This window comes from Caretta caretta, chromosome 20 (assembly GCF_965140235.1).
Source record: "Caretta caretta isolate rCarCar2 chromosome 20, rCarCar1.hap1, whole genome shotgun sequence".
Taxonomy (NCBI): domain Eukaryota; kingdom Metazoa; phylum Chordata; order Testudines; family Cheloniidae; genus Caretta; species Caretta caretta.
In genome coordinates this window covers 11,914,220-11,928,802 of record NC_134225.1, presented here as the reverse complement: position 1 = coordinate 11,928,802, position 14,583 = coordinate 11,914,220, and the positions used below count along the sequence as shown (strand labels likewise).

Here is a 14,583-nt window from a genome sequence, read left to right as displayed (position 1 = left end):
GAGTAGCAGCTATGCTGGTAAAGCTGGTGCCGTCCAGACCAACCATCTCCTTGCTTCCATTGCTTGACAGCCTCCATCGCCGAACACTGTCCATGAAGGTGCGGCTGCCTCAGCTCATTAACAGTCACCAATTAAAGCACATTGTGGTGATTCCAATTATAAACATTCCTTCCCACTTCCAGGTTTAGCTCGTTGCCATGCCAACAGTAGCTTAACCAAGAGCCTTGCAGCTCCCTTTGCCCCGCGCAGTTCACTCCAACAGTCCTGTCTGGGCCAGGTCAGTGGGCGCCTGCTTCTGCTGACTTCCAGCAACTATTTCATGTAACAGGCTGAGTGGGCCTTTTGTTAGCTTGGAAACCTCAAAGCACAGGGCCCAGGACAACTGCAGCTTTTGCTAGTCGAGGCCTCAGCGACACTGCGGGGCAGCAGCATGGCGGAGGCCCTTCCTTTGCTAAGCCAAGGCACTGGAGACCCCCGGCAAGGGGCTTGCAGATCTGGCAGCCTCCAGCCCCTCAAGGGGCGCCTCCCCCATTGAAAGGGCAGAGTTGAGCTGAGACCTGCCCATGCTCCCAGGCTGCCTTTGGGACTTGAGAGCTTTGGCCTCCAAAGGTGCCGTTGCAGCATCACCATCAGTGCCAAACCCCGCCCCAGTCCCAAGGGGAGCCAAGGCAGAGCCAGGACGGGAGGCCAGTCTGAGATCGCCAGGAGGCCCCTGGGAAGGGGTTATGATTGTGGAGAAAAGGAGCACCCTGTGAGTGAGCAGGGAGGCCTGTGAGCTGGGGGGCACTGCCTGTTCATTGCAGGAAGTGAGAGTTACAGCAGAGAGCTACTGGGAGGGGGAGAGAGAGCCCTGTGCAGATGGTTGATATTCTGGGGAGATCGGACAGGGGAGACTGGATGGGATGTGGGGTGTCAGCAATAATTGTTCCAGAAGTGGGGGGAGGAGGGATCTCATTGTCTTGTCTCCAACCTCATTTTTTGGGGCAGCAGCTGCTGCTGAGCAGTCTGGATCCTGGCAGGACCAGAGCCTGCTGGCTGTCACTTGCAGAGCCAGAAGTTGAATCCACATCTGAGCAGCACTGTAACACGGGGCTTGCTTAGGGTTGCTAACTTTCTAACCACACAAAACCAAAACACAAACCTAGCCCTGCCCATTCCGAGGCCCCACCCCTGCACACTGCATTCCCCACCCTCACTCACTTTCACTAGGCTGGGGCAGGGGGTTGAAGGTGCGGGAGTGGGCTGCGGGTTACGGCAGCGGGTTGGGGTGTGGGAGGGGGTGAATGCTCTGGGCTGGTGAATGCTCTCCCCCCTCAAGGAGCTGGACCTGGTTGCTTCCGGGGCACGGCATGGTGCGGTGCCAGGACGGGTAAGGACTAGCCTGCCTTAGATCTGCAGCACTGCCAATCAGACTTCTAAAAGTCCGGTCGGCAGTGCTGCCCAGAGCCTCCAGGGACCCTTTTCAACCAGGGGTTCCAGCTGAAAACCAGAGACCTGGCAACCCTATACATGCCCCCAGGCCAGAGGGCACCACAAAAGCCAGGCCCAAAGAGGGCAGCAACCCTTCTCCAAGGAGCTGTAGTTTCCTAGAACTTAAGTCCAGAAGCTCAGTTCTTCTGACCTCCTGGCTAGCACAGACCCGAGAACTTCACCCAGGCCCACATGCACTGAGCCCAGTAGCATGGCTGGCTATCATCTCTTCCAGAAGGCAGCCAGTCTCTGGGGGGGAAACACACCCACAGGGCATTGGCCTCTGGAGGGGACAACAGACCCACAGGGCCATTAGGCTCTAGGGGGAATGTATCAATGGAGCACTGGGGAGGGGACAACAGACCACACGAGCGCTGGGCTCTGGGGGGAACACGTTCATCAGGCTCTGGCGGGGAAGCCACATCCAGGGGAGCACGTGGATGGTGCAGGCCATGGCGCAGTCTGAGCTGTGTCCTGTGTGACTGAGCCCCAGGTCGACGATGCAGCCATATCCCCGCACACAGCTTGTGCAGTTCAAAGGCAAAGAAACATTTATTCTTCCAAGGTCTTTTTTCCTCTTTTTTATATTTTTACAAACAGACTTGCCCCTCTCCCTGCAGACAGCGCCTCGCCAGACACCCAGCCCTGCGTGCCTACTCCACACCTCCAGAGCCTGGCCAGGTATCCCAGGCCCTGCGGTCTGCCCCACTGGTCTCACTGAAATGCATGTCCCCACACTTCCTGTCTGCTTCTGTTTTGGACATTGGCATGGACCCAAGGAGACACTCAGTTCAGCCAAGGGGCGCGCCCCCCAGCAAGTGCTTGTGGCCATCACACAGGCCCCAGATAATGGTCCCAACTGCTCCCATTGCTGCATGTCACATCAGTTTCTGAGCCAGGCCCCTCTCTAAAGAAATGGTGAGGGCTTGCTCCCATTACACTAGAAGACTGGACACGAGGAGTCAGCTGGAGTGAGATTAACCCAGGTGTGGGCTTGCAGCGCAAGCTGAAGCTGGTGTTTTGGGGGGGCCTGCTCTTCTCCCAGGAACCTGCTGCCAGCTGGCCCAACTCTGTTCCTCTGCAAAATCTGTTTAACGGTGAGGGGGCTGTTTTTAGCTCTTCCGTGTCGCTGTGGGATGATACAAACAGTGAAGCCAGGGTCAGGTGGGGGCTGTAAAAGCTGCCAATTCTGGAGGACACAGGCTCTCCAGTGCCATTTCTGGGGTGCAGAACCATTGGTCTCCTCCAGCTGTGTGGGTGGAAGGAGCCAAGGCTACAGGGGCGTGTGTGTGAACCCATGTGGTCTACCCAGGGAGGGGGAAACTCTTTGCAAGATCAGCCCAGATCCTAGTCCCACCGAAGTTGAGGAAAGGAACGGTCAGTCACTGTGTGCCTGTGTAGTGCTGGCTTGACAGGGCCCCAGTCTCAGCTGGGGTCTGCGCAGCACCTGGCTTGATAGGACCTTGATCTTGGCTGGGGTCTGTGCAGCAGCTAGCATGACTGGGCCCTGATCTTGGCTGGGGTCTGTGCAGCATCAGGCTTACAGGGCCTCGATGTCGGGGGGTGGAGGGGTGTCTGTGCAGAACCTTGGATGATGGGGTCCTGAGCTCGGGCAGGGTCTGCACAGCACTTGCGACTTCTAGGGGAGCAGGAACTGGGCTGGGGTTTCTGCTCACTCCAGAGAGGCCCTAGCTGAATCCTGGGGGCTCTCTGGCGTGTTTCTGACGTGTGCACCCTGGGCCAGCTAAGCACTAAGCAGCGCTCAGCCCTGTGGTGAGCGGAGCCCATGTTAGCCCAGAGATGCCCTGGTTCTCCTCGGCAGCTGGGCTGGGGGCAAAGGCAGGCTCCCTCGTGAGGGCTGTCTGAAGGACACTGGGAAAGCCCTCAATGGCTACTCTGGAAGAAGCCCCCCCTCCTGGAGCAGGACAAAGGGCCCCGTTAGACATGGATCCTCAGGTCACTGGCCTAGCTGGTTGTTCCAGGACTCAGATCACCTTGTGAACGTCCATCTGCAGAGGAGTTTGTTTCCCAAAGTCCCATAGAAAGAAGGGTATGTCAGGTGCACATTAGGACATGTGTAATCTGCAGATAGTGCAAATCAGAGAGGCCCCGTCCCCAAAGCCTCACGCTCTGGTTAGTGGTTAAGGTGACCAGGTCCCAGGCTTGCAGTTCTGGGCACATGGGACACTGGAGTCCAGGGCTTCCCTGTGATTTGCATGTCGTCAACCATCCTCTAACCTCTTTTCATTCACAACGGGCTCAAGCCCCAAGTCATCGTGACCCCTAACTCCCACCTCATGCCTGGCAGGAGGCTCTGATCGCTCCCAGACAAAGGTACAAAGAATGTTCCATCCCCCCTCCCAGGAGCATGCAGTGCGGGGGGTCCCTGTAGGAACCTTTGGCTGTCTGGAGAAGGGGCACAATCCTGAGGTTGGGTCTGAACTGCACGTCAGCCACCGCTGTCCATCCCAACACCTGTCCCGTTCCCCACTGCCACCAGGATGAGCCCTTGGAGAAAAGCAGCTCTCCACCAAGCGGGCAGGGCAGAGGCCTTCTCACACCCCGTTGGCCCTTTACACCCCTGGAAGGCCCTGAGGGGAGAGCAGGTGTAAGGCACTTTGCCAAGCACTGCAGGGTAGATCCTTGGAGAGGGAGTTTCTGGTCCTCAGCTGATCCCAAGCAGGAAGGTGATTCCCAGACAGCAGTGGGCTCCTTTGCGGGTGACCTGCAGATGCCGCAGCTGGAGGGCCAGTCCGTTCCAGGGGTGACTTGGGGAGAGAGGACAATGTGGCAAACAGGGAGCCAAGAGAGCAAGTCACTGGCTAGGGAGAGTCCAGACTCCTTCCTGCCACTGGCGACTCAGAAACCAGCACCACTCATCACTGATTCATGGGTTCCTCTTCCTCCATCGGCTCATCCTGTGGCCTACAGTAGAGGAAATCAGCCAGCATGGTCAGAGGGGGCCTGTTCCCCCTGCCAACCCTCCGGGGAGCAGCTGGAATTCTCCACACACCATGGCCAGATGGGGGCTTCTCCCCCCGCCATCCCCCAGGGGAACTGTTGGAATTCCCCATACACCATGGCCAGAGGGGGGCTGCTCCCCCCGCCATCCCCTACTCGTGGGGGTGCACTTGCAAACGCGGTACTGCAGTTGCAAGCCCTGGGCACTGAATGCCCTTGGACTGATCTTGCCCTAGTGGGTGCCCTACAACCCCATGGGGCAGACCCTAAGATGTGGGAATCCCCAGGCACTACCCTAGTGCCCCGTGAGGGCAATTTCTGCTGCAGTCACAGAGCTGGTGCAGGCTGGGCTCAGGGGGTCGCTGGTTAGAGGTTTGGGGGCTGGTGGTGAAGCTGGGTTGTGACTCCCCCCTCGACTCCTCTCAGAAAGCCAGCGTCTGCCCGGAGACCCAACAGGTGTGCACAGCTTGCCCATGTCCTGGTCCCTGGCTGACAGCACATTGGAGCCATGGTGCCAAGAGGCTCAGGGCCCAAGAGCAGTGCTGAGTTCTGGGTGACCCCAGGGCTACAGGGAATGGCACCGTCACCTCTTCTCCACCATCACTGCCACCGACAAGGAGGCCAAGGCCGTCACCGTCTCCACCTCCTCTGGGTCATGGTGCTGCGCCTCCAGGAACGAGCAGCTCACCTTGGAGGCAAAGCGCTGCACAGCGCCCCAGTATTTACCTGAAAGAGAGGCAGGGCTTAGGGGGGGCCTCCCCATTCTCAGAGCGGGGGAGGAAGAGGGAGGGGTCTTCCCGCTCAGAGCAGAGGAGGAGGAGGGGCGGAGGGCTTGCTGCTCACAGAGAGGAAGGGGGAGGCTGGCCTAGCTTTGCCCAGCCTCTGGCTGTCTGGGTTTTCCTGCGCTGGGGGCTTTCCCAAGCTCCCTAGGGTGAGTGGCATGGCTCAGGCTTCTCTGGGAGGGAAACGAGACTCTGGTGCGCCCTCTAGCACTGGGATTGCGCCCCCACCGGTAGCTCCAGGCATGAAGCAGACATACAGCCAGGGTGCTGGAAGCTCCAGCAGCCCCACCACACTCTCGAGCCTCAGCTGAGGCGGGTGCTGAGTACCAGTGATGGAGCCTGCTCTGGAGTGGTGGTGTGACTGGGGTCTGGGCCTTGGATGCTGATCCCTCCCATATCCCTTTTCTGGCCCCCCTGGAGTCAGCTCCTCCCAGGGACACTCACTCTGGACCCGGATCACTGCTTCCAAGGAGCGCACGGCATTGGGGTTCGGCTTCTGCCTCATGCTCTCCTCAGGGAGGGGATCCAGCTGCAGGGACAAACGCCAGCCAGACCCGTTAGTGCTGCTTCCGGCCTGGAGGGGAGCTCATTGCAGAGAGTTGTGCAATCCCCCCCCCTCAGCCCAGGGGGGCAGCGCAGCCGGAACACACTGCAACCTTTGGCCAGCCCTCCGATGGAATAGTGGGCTGTGGGGCTGGCCGGGGTCGCAGCCACGCCCTGCTGCCATACATGGAGGATCTGGGACCCTTGGGGCCAGCCTGTCAGACAGGCTCCAGGCTGGCTCTAGGGATACTGGACAGTGTGTCCTGCTTCAGGGAGGTGGAAGAGGAGCAGACTGGTGGGACCACAGGGCCTGTCATAACAGATCAGCCTTGTCCTGTCCCCACATGGGCTCCCCAGTGCTGCAGAAGACAGCAGGCACCTGCAGAGGATGGTGGGCTGTGGGCAAAGAGGGTACCCTGCTGTGTGGCAGTGTCCAGTGGACAGGAGCTGAGCGAGTCACGCATAGGTGCTAACTTCCCCTCTGCCAGTGGGTGCTCAACCCCCCCTGCCCCTGGCTCCCCCCACCCCGCCTCCTCCCTGCACTGCCCTTGCCCCACCCCCATTTCACCGCTGCCCAGAAGTTCCCGCCCCACCCCGCCTTTTCCAACCTCAGCCCGCCCCCTTCCCACCCCCATTCCACCCCCTTCCCCCAAGTCCCCACCCCTGCCCTGCCTCTTCTCCGCATCCTCTCCTAAGTGCCGCGTCCCCACTCCTCCCAGAAAGTCCTAAGCGCTGCCAAACAGCTGTTAGGCGGCGAGGGGGAGGAGCGGGGGTGCGGTGGGCTTGGGGAGGGGGGGAGAAGGAGGCAAGGAGGGGGGAGCTTGGCTGCTGGTGGGTGCGGAGCACCCGCTAATTTTTCCCCATGGGTGCTCCAGCCCCAGAGCACCCATGGAGTCGGTGCCTTTGGGCGAGTGCACCTCCCCTAACTTCCATGAGATCCAGCCCCAGGCTTTGCCTCACTTGCCTCTTGCTAGTTCCACAGGGCAGCAACCACTAGGGCAGGGCCAGGGAACTCGGGCTGCCTCCCAGGTCTGCTGCCCTCACCACTGGGGCTGGGAGGAGCTCATTGCCTCACCTCATTGCCCAGCAGGGCAGACACACAGGCCTCCGAGGCATCGCAGATGGCTGTGAGGTCATGGCCCCCTTCCAGGGCGAGGACGATGGCTCCTCCTGCCAGACTCATCAGCTGTCGGGTCAGGTAGCCGAAGCCTAAGGAGGAAGAAGCCAAAGAAGCAGCCTGTCAGCCACCCTGCTGCACTGATCATGCCCAGGCACATGCCTGCTTTGTAGACTGCCCTGGCTACCAGGAGCAGGGCTGACAGGAGCAAGCAGCTGGCATTGGACTCCAGCCCAGACCATCAGCCTTGGGGACTCTGTAACCCCGGGACCATGTGTACCAGTGACTGGAGCAACAGGCTGACCTGCCAGGTGGGGCTGGTCAGCACTCCCATGGCTTCCCCATCCTGCTGGGAGGGGCCTTAACGAGCACACAGCCAGCAGGGCTGAGCCACTCAGTCAGGACTCTCTGGTCAATCCAAAGTGCCAGGGAGCAAATGGGGGTGGCTGCTGCATCACAGAGCACAGGCCTGTGCTGCTATTACAATAACCCCCCCAATAACCCCCCTCTTGCCCTGGCCTTTGCAATGTGGAGAGCTCCTAGAGCAGCTCTCCCCTCCTCAGAGCACTTCCACACTGGGAGCACATTCCTCCCCTACTGGCCTCCCGTAGCAGCTCCTGAACAGTCCTGTTCCAGGCAGACCCAGCCCCAGCTTGCTTTCTAACCCGCCAGTGCAAGAGCATCAACCGCAGCTCCTTACATTTGGCAGAGACTTTGTAGCCTCCCAGCGGCGGTGGGTGGCCGTCGGCTGCGTCAAACCCCGCAGACACCAGCACGACGTCTGGGGAGAACTCATGGGCGATCGGCATCACAACAGTTCTGACAGGGAAGGAAACACACATTCAGCAAGGGCAATGGCCTGGGGCTGAGGACACAAAAGGTACCCCAGAGCAGGTATCAAACTGCAGGCCAGAGGCCAGAACTGTTCTGCTCGATGGAGTCCCTGTGACGTGCTGGTTTGGCAGGATCTATGCTTTCTAGCCCTCAGGGTAGTGAAGCTGGCCTTCTCAACATAACCTGTGTACCAATGCAGTGACGTCTTCTGGAGCCTACAGACAACCTGAAACAATTGCTCTGGGAGGTGTGAACTCTCTCCCACTCAGAGATGGGGTGTTCACTCTGAAGAGTAATGATTTCACTTTGTGAAATGTGATATGTCACAGCTAACTAGTTGTTGCTGATCATTTTATCAGATGGGTTGCGAATGGTGTGGGCATTTGCCGCTGATGGTGGAGGGAGAGGGAAGAAACTGGGATCCGCACCAGGAAAGGAAGCGAAGGAACATATGGCCAGGGCTGGGGCTGGGGAAGGAAGAGGCGTTTGGGGAAGAAAAGGCTGAGGCCTACTGAAAGACACTGAAGAGAATGCCTGGGTTAGATAGTACATGAAGGTCTCACAGCCTCCTTGTCAATAATGGGGCTCCACTGGAGGCTGAGGGTCCCACATGTACATCCCAGAGCACAAATCCACATGGCTACTGGCTGCCTCCCAAAGTGCCTATGCCTCTCACAGAGAGACAGACAGACATATACTATGCACAGCACAGCCAGACACTGCACATCCCCAGGGACAGAGAGCAAACCACAGGAGCACTAGACAGCAGACACAGACAATGTCCGTTCAAAGGAGCAGCCCCAGCATGTCCAGATTCCCTGGGTCTGTCCGCTGGCCCCTCTCCAGCATATCCCAGCTGGGAGCCTAGGGCCAGGCTCCTGGGGACAGCAAGAGAAGCCAGGGTTCAGCTTCAGCCGCAGGCAGGTGGGGAACAGAAGGGAAATGACCAGGCTGTTGGTTCAAAGGGCAGGATATTCCGTGGGCTCCCTGGAAATGCAGCCTCTCAGAGAGGACTCTGGGGCTGGATCAGACCCTCTTCCCCTTTCAGCCCTGCTGCCGTAGGAGGCATGGCTACCCTACGGCTCTGGGAAGGAGGAGGTCCTGGACAAAGCAGGGCAGGACCTAGGCAGGTCTGTGGACAGCATGTTGGCCAGAAGTGTTGAGTGGCCCGTGGGTGGGCTGGCTCCAGCACTGGCAAGGCCAGGGGGCTGGGGAGTGAGTGGAGATCACATTGCTGCGTAAACAGAGAGCTATTTATAGAATCTTTCGAGTAAAGCAAAGCACAGGTGTGGGAGTAGAGGGGACGACGCCCGGCTGTAAGCCCATGGCTGTGTGCGCTGGGCTGGCTCACACAACGCCTGCCACTCCTGGCTGGTGCTTAGCTGAGCCAGCAGAGCTCCTTAACACCCTGGGCCGGGTCAGGGAGACCCAGGAGCGGGAGGGGCTGTTCCAGCAGGGGTGGTCCCCTGTTGTCTCCCCCTGACACAGGGGATCTGTGCATCTTCCCAAATGGATGGGGTTGCATCTTTCCAACCCCCCATCCTGCTTTGGGCTGCCCCGTTTAGGGCCACCCAAACCTTCCTGATTTGGACTGCCCCCAGGGTCCTCCCAAGAGGCAGGATTCCCAAGGGAGTCCCTAACCATCCCCTGCGGGAGCAGCCAGTGCTGCCCCTGCCAGCTGTCAGCTACTGGGTGCCATGGGAGGGCCATGGCTTGGGACAGAAGGGGAGGGGGCCGTGGGGGTAGAGACAGGGAGGGACGTGGCTGGGGACAGCCACAGAGGGGCGTGGCTGGGGACAGAAGGGGCGGGGGGAGGGCTGGGGACAGTCGGGGAGGGGTGTGCCTGGGGACAGAAGGGGAGGGAGGCGTTGGAGTAGAGATGAGGAGGGGTGCAGGTGGGGACAGCCAGGGAGGGGCACGGCTGGGGACAGAACCCCCCAAAGGAAGGCTACCTGAAAGCTGCCAAATACTCTGGATCCCCCATGGGTGGGTCGAGCCCACCAGTCCAAGCCACATTGATATTAAATCCCTCGCCAGCGCCAGAGCCAACCTGGAAGACAGAAAGGAAGAGTGCTGCAGCAGAGGGCATGGTGTTCAATGGCAGGGCCCGCCGTGCCACGCCAGGGAAGCTCTTAGCTACCCACTTCCCAGCCAGGATCGGCTCCAGTGCCAAGCTCCAGCGGTGCCAGACTGGAGACCCGCATAGTCCACAGCTTGTCCCTGGGCTCAGGTTCCAGCCCAGGAAAATGGCTCCACCTCACAGGAATTGTCAAAGCAGAGCACTTGACGTGCAGTAAGGAACTGTGGTGTTTCCCTATGGCCTGTCACCCCCTGTGCTTTGCACACTCTCCACTGCAAGCCAGGGTGAGTCCTGACAGCTGCTTTACCTGGGCTCAGCAGTGCTTGGAGACGGTCTGGGACAGGAAGTGGAGGGGAATCCTGCCACCAGCCGAAGCTTGTCAACGGGACATTTAGAATTAACTCTTGGAATCGGTTCCCCAGGGGCATGGGGGATTTGTCCGTCCCTCACAGCCTGTCAACTGGGCTGGGGGACAGGAGTCATTGTGCAGAACCTCTGGCCTGGGAGGTGCTGGAGCTCAGACTGGGCAGTCAGAACAGTGCATCAAGGCCTTGACATCCCTAAAATAATAATCCCCAGTGGGATTCCTGCAGGGGAAGCCCCAGGGGCCCAAGTCAGGGTTGCTCTGCACCTGTGCGATGGCTGCACAAGGTGAGGCTGGCAGTGAGGGGAGGGGGGGCGGCTTGATGGACATGGTGGCGGTGGTGGATCTCAGTGCAGTCTGCTGCTGAAATGGTGTTCTCGGCCAGACGGGGAGCCCCCCAGGCCTTGTCCTGCACAGCTGGGCGTGTTTGAGGGAGGAGCTGACACTCATTTCCTGTGCCCAGCACCATCAGCAGCTGCCCCGTGAAACCGTGGGCCTGGCATAGGCAGGAAGACGTGGAGGAGAAAGTAGCTCATAATGTGCTTAGTAACCACAACTACTGGCTAAGCATCATAAACCGTCCTCAGCAGCTCTGCCATCCCCCTGAACGAGGGCCGGGAGCCACACGGGAGCTCGACCTGCCTCTAACCGCTCAGCACAACGCCCCTTCGAAAGTACATTGTAAAGGACAAAGGACTGGATGGTATCCGTGTTTTGCCTTTCCCCCTCCTCAGCCCTGCTCCCCGAGCCAGGTTCGCCTCGAGGGCACCGCAGGGCTGCTGCGGCACAGCCTTGGGGGAGCTGTGCAGAGCACCTGGCCCCAAGGTCAGGGGCAGCACGGCCTTGGGGGCTTTGCAGAGCACACAGCCCTTGGGGGGCCGGACGGCCTTGGGGGAGCTGTGCAGAGCCCTGGGGGTTGGGGGCAGGATGGCCTTGGGCAAGCTCTGCAGAGCACCCAGCCCTGGCGGAGGGGGTGGCCAGGGGAATTCCTTACCAAAGTAGCTAAGCAGAAATCAGCCAAGGACAGCAGAGATGTGCGGATGCTCTCGAGCAGGCAAAGCAGTACAGACCCTGCTCATCCTCACTCACTCTGGCCAGCCTCCCCTGCTAAGACCTCACCCAGCCTCCCCAGCCAACAGGAGTCCTGTGGCCCTGCCCAAGCTTCCCCAATCACCCCAAGACTTCACCAAACTTCCCCTCAGCCCATCTCTTGTCCAAAATTCCCCGATCCCTGCCCCTGTCTCCACCAGACCTTCCCCAGGTGACCCCAGGGACTCCCTCCAACCTCCCCCAACCTCCTGCCCTACACAGGACCAACCCCAGCTCCCCTGGGCCTGCTGTGGTCACCCTGTGCACACCCAATTTCCTAGAGTTTAAGACCAGAAGGGACCATCATCACCATCTGGTCTGAGCCCCTGCATCACGTTCCCAGCCCATGGATCCACCGAGGGTGTCCTGCCTTTGGCCCAATACAGCTGGTTGAACTAGAACGGAACTTGTAGAAAGTGACAGCCAGACTCCGAGCCATGGAGAACTCTCCTCACTCCTAGGGGAGCTGTTTTGATGGCTAACTGCCCCCTCTCCCCTTAAACATTCGCACCCTATTTCCAGACTGAATTTGCCTGGCTGCAGCTCCAGCCATTGGATTTCGTTCAGCCTTTGTCTGCAAGATTAAAGAGCAACCTGCTCTCAGAAATCTCCTCCCCGTGTGCGTGTTTCCAGGCCTAGGTTGACTCTTCCCTGCTCTCTGTTAAGCTAAGGATCTGCCACTCCTTCAGCCCCTTGACCTCACACAGGGTCGCCAGGGCTGGGATGGTTCCTGGAGATTTTCTCTGAACGTCCCTTTTGCCACCATTCGTCTCCAGGTGTGGGCTCTTGGCTCTAGAGCGCAGACCTGCCCCAAACATGTCAGGCTCCACCTGGCCGGGAGCATGAGTGCCCCACTGGCTCTTGGCAGTCGTCCATGTGAGCCATGTGTGATGCACAAGTGCTCACGAGAAAGGAGTGCAAAAGGGGTCAGAGTGAATCCATTCAACAGGGCATCTGGCTAGCTCTGCTCCTGGCACGCTCCAGCCTGGGCACCCCACGCTGTGCCCCTCGCACGCTGTCCCCATCCCCTTGTCTCCCAGAGGATGCGGAGCTGAGGTAACCTGGGAGGGGCTCAGAGGCTAATGCTCTCACCTCATCGGCTGCCCCACTGCCAGGGAAGAAGTTGCCGTCATCATGGCGATGTAATGAAATGTAGAGAATGTCTGGGTCTTTGTAGAACACTTGCTGGGTGCCGTTTCCATGGTGAACATCCTGTGTGAGAGAGAGTGGCTGTGAGTGAGCTCTTCACCCTCTGTCCTCTGTCCACGGGATGGCCCTAGAGCCAGGAGCCCAGAGGAGTCCAGGCAACAAAGGGACTGCTCAGACCTCTGCCAAGTGTCTTCTAAGCACATGGACTAAGGCCATAAAATAGCAGACAGTAGCACCATGCTTTGGCCTTTCTCCTCCCCCATTTACACTGGAAGTATCAAAAACACTGAGAAGACGAAGACTTCAACTGAGGAGATTGGTCCAGGCTTAAGCGAGAGGCCTGTGTATTAAAAATTGTAACATCCAGTGGGGTGAGAAAATTGCTTGATCTAAATACTGCCTAGTGTAATAAGGTTTCAGATTTAGACTGTACGCTTATCTTTTATTTTCTTTGGTAACAATCTCTGACCTTTTATGCCTGCCACTTATAATCACTTAAAACCTAGCATTCTGTAGTTAATATAACTGTTTTATACTTTACCTAAAACAGTGTATTTTGCTTGAAGTGCTTAAGAAATCCCAGTTCAGTTTACAAAGGCTGGTGCATGTCCTTTGCATATTGAGGGAGGGGTGGACTGGGTAATAAACATACACTGGCCAGGCTTCTGACCAGGGCAGGACAGTACAGGTGTGGGGTGTAAGGCCGGGGATCTGGGGGGAATTGGCTGGTGCCTCTCTCTGTGTGATTCACGAGTGGCTCTGGGAGCATCCATGCAATCTAGCTGGGTGTGGGGCTCCACATGCTGGTTTGCTGAGTGATAACAGCACCTGGAGGGGTTTGCTGCTTGCCACTCGCAAAGCAATGTGTGAGACAGCTCAGGCTGGAGAGTTAAAGGGGTACAGCAGTACTCTATTTCCAGGTTGCACCCTGGGGATCCTGCCACACCCACTCACACAGCTCTACCCCTCAATCCTGACCCACAGCCCCCTCCTAACCCACCCACTCAACTCTGCCAGTGCCCCTCAATCCCAACCCGCAACCCCATCTGCAAAGCCACTGGCCTCGAAGATAGGACAACGCTGTACTATCCGCGTACATACAGACTACTGGGGACATGTGGCTTGTTGCATCACATACAGCTGACTGGGCTCTGCCCAAAGCTAGCTAGTGGGAGGAACCATCGAGAACAGCTCCAGCCTGAGGAGAGGACAGAGTGGGGAGAAGCCGGGGGGACAGTGGGGCTGGAGGAGACTCACCCAGTCCACAATGAGGATCTTGCTCAGCTTCCCCTTCTGCTGCAGCTGCTTAGCAGCGATTGCCACTGAGTTGAAAAAGCAGAAACCCCTGCAAGGAGGGAAGAGCAGGAGCTGGTCAGTGCCCAGGCACCCTCCCCAAGCAGCCACTGCATCCTCCGAGACAGCCACTACCCTACCCATGCCTGTGGGTTCTCCTGCCCCTCCAGAAGGGGTGGGTTCTCCTCTCTCCCACCCTCTGGATGGGGTGGGTTCTCCCCTCTCCACCCACTGCCCTCTGGGACGGGTGGGTTCTCCCCAGGGCCGGCTCTACAGTTTTTGCCGCCCCAAGCAGCGAAAAAAACTGCTGCCACGGACGGCAAAAGGAAGAAGCTGCTGCTGATTTGCCACCGCAGCAGGAAAAGGGGAGAAGCTGCCGCCGATTTGCCGTCGCGGCTGGAGGAACTGCCGCCCCTTTCTAACTACCTGCCGCCCCATGGACCTGCTTGGAACGCTGGTGCCTGGAGCCAGCCCTGGTTCTCCCCTCTCCTCCCTCCAACCACTGACCTCTCGGTGGGGTTGCTTTTCCCCTCCCCTCACTGCCTCCATGGGGTGAGTTCTCCTCTCTTGCCTGCCCAGACACTGCTTGTCAGTCCCACTCTACACAATGGGGAGCCAAGGTTGGAGGCTGGTAGCTCAGCAGGGACTCCCAGCCTGAGCTGCTCCTGCCCTGTATGACTAGCTACTACAACACATGGGATCCATGTCATTTCCAGCCTACTCCTGGTGAGAGGAGCCTGGCAGTGAGCTGGCCTGGCCCAGATTCCTCGGGCAGGAAGCAGACAGGGTCAGGAGGCAGATGATGGCTCTTACATGGCTGTGGAAGGGTCCGCATGGTGTCCTGGGGGTCGCACCACAGCAAAACCGTTCTGGGGGTAAGACAAAGATGTGATTGTGGGGC

The 14,583-nt window shown here is 58.8% G+C and overlaps 1 protein-coding gene across 8 annotated transcripts in view; it reads right to left on the bottom strand.

Annotated features, from left to right (window-relative positions):
* Nucleotides 1-1,995: 1,995 nt before the first annotated feature.
* Nucleotides 1,996-14,583, bottom strand: part of HDAC7 (histone deacetylase 7) — a 243,150-nt gene continuing 230,562 nt past the window's right edge. For all 8 annotated transcript variants that reach the window (XM_075121816.1, XM_075121815.1, XM_048834436.2 and 5 more), the window contains 9 exons: nt 14,496-14,551; nt 13,647-13,734; nt 12,333-12,452; nt 9,660-9,757; nt 7,574-7,692; nt 6,832-6,965; nt 5,658-5,742; nt 5,019-5,157; nt 1,996-4,395 (listed from right to left, as the gene is read on the bottom strand). In XM_075121816.1, the coding sequence (XP_074977917.1) occupies nt 4,350-4,395; nt 5,019-5,157; nt 5,658-5,742; nt 6,832-6,965; nt 7,574-7,692; nt 9,660-9,757; nt 12,333-12,452; nt 13,647-13,734; nt 14,496-14,551 (885 nt within the window). In that variant the 3' untranslated portion in view covers nt 1,996-4,349. The remainder of the gene's footprint in view (nt 4,396-5,018; nt 5,158-5,657; nt 5,743-6,831; nt 6,966-7,573; nt 7,693-9,659; nt 9,758-12,332; nt 12,453-13,646; nt 13,735-14,495; nt 14,552-14,583) is intronic.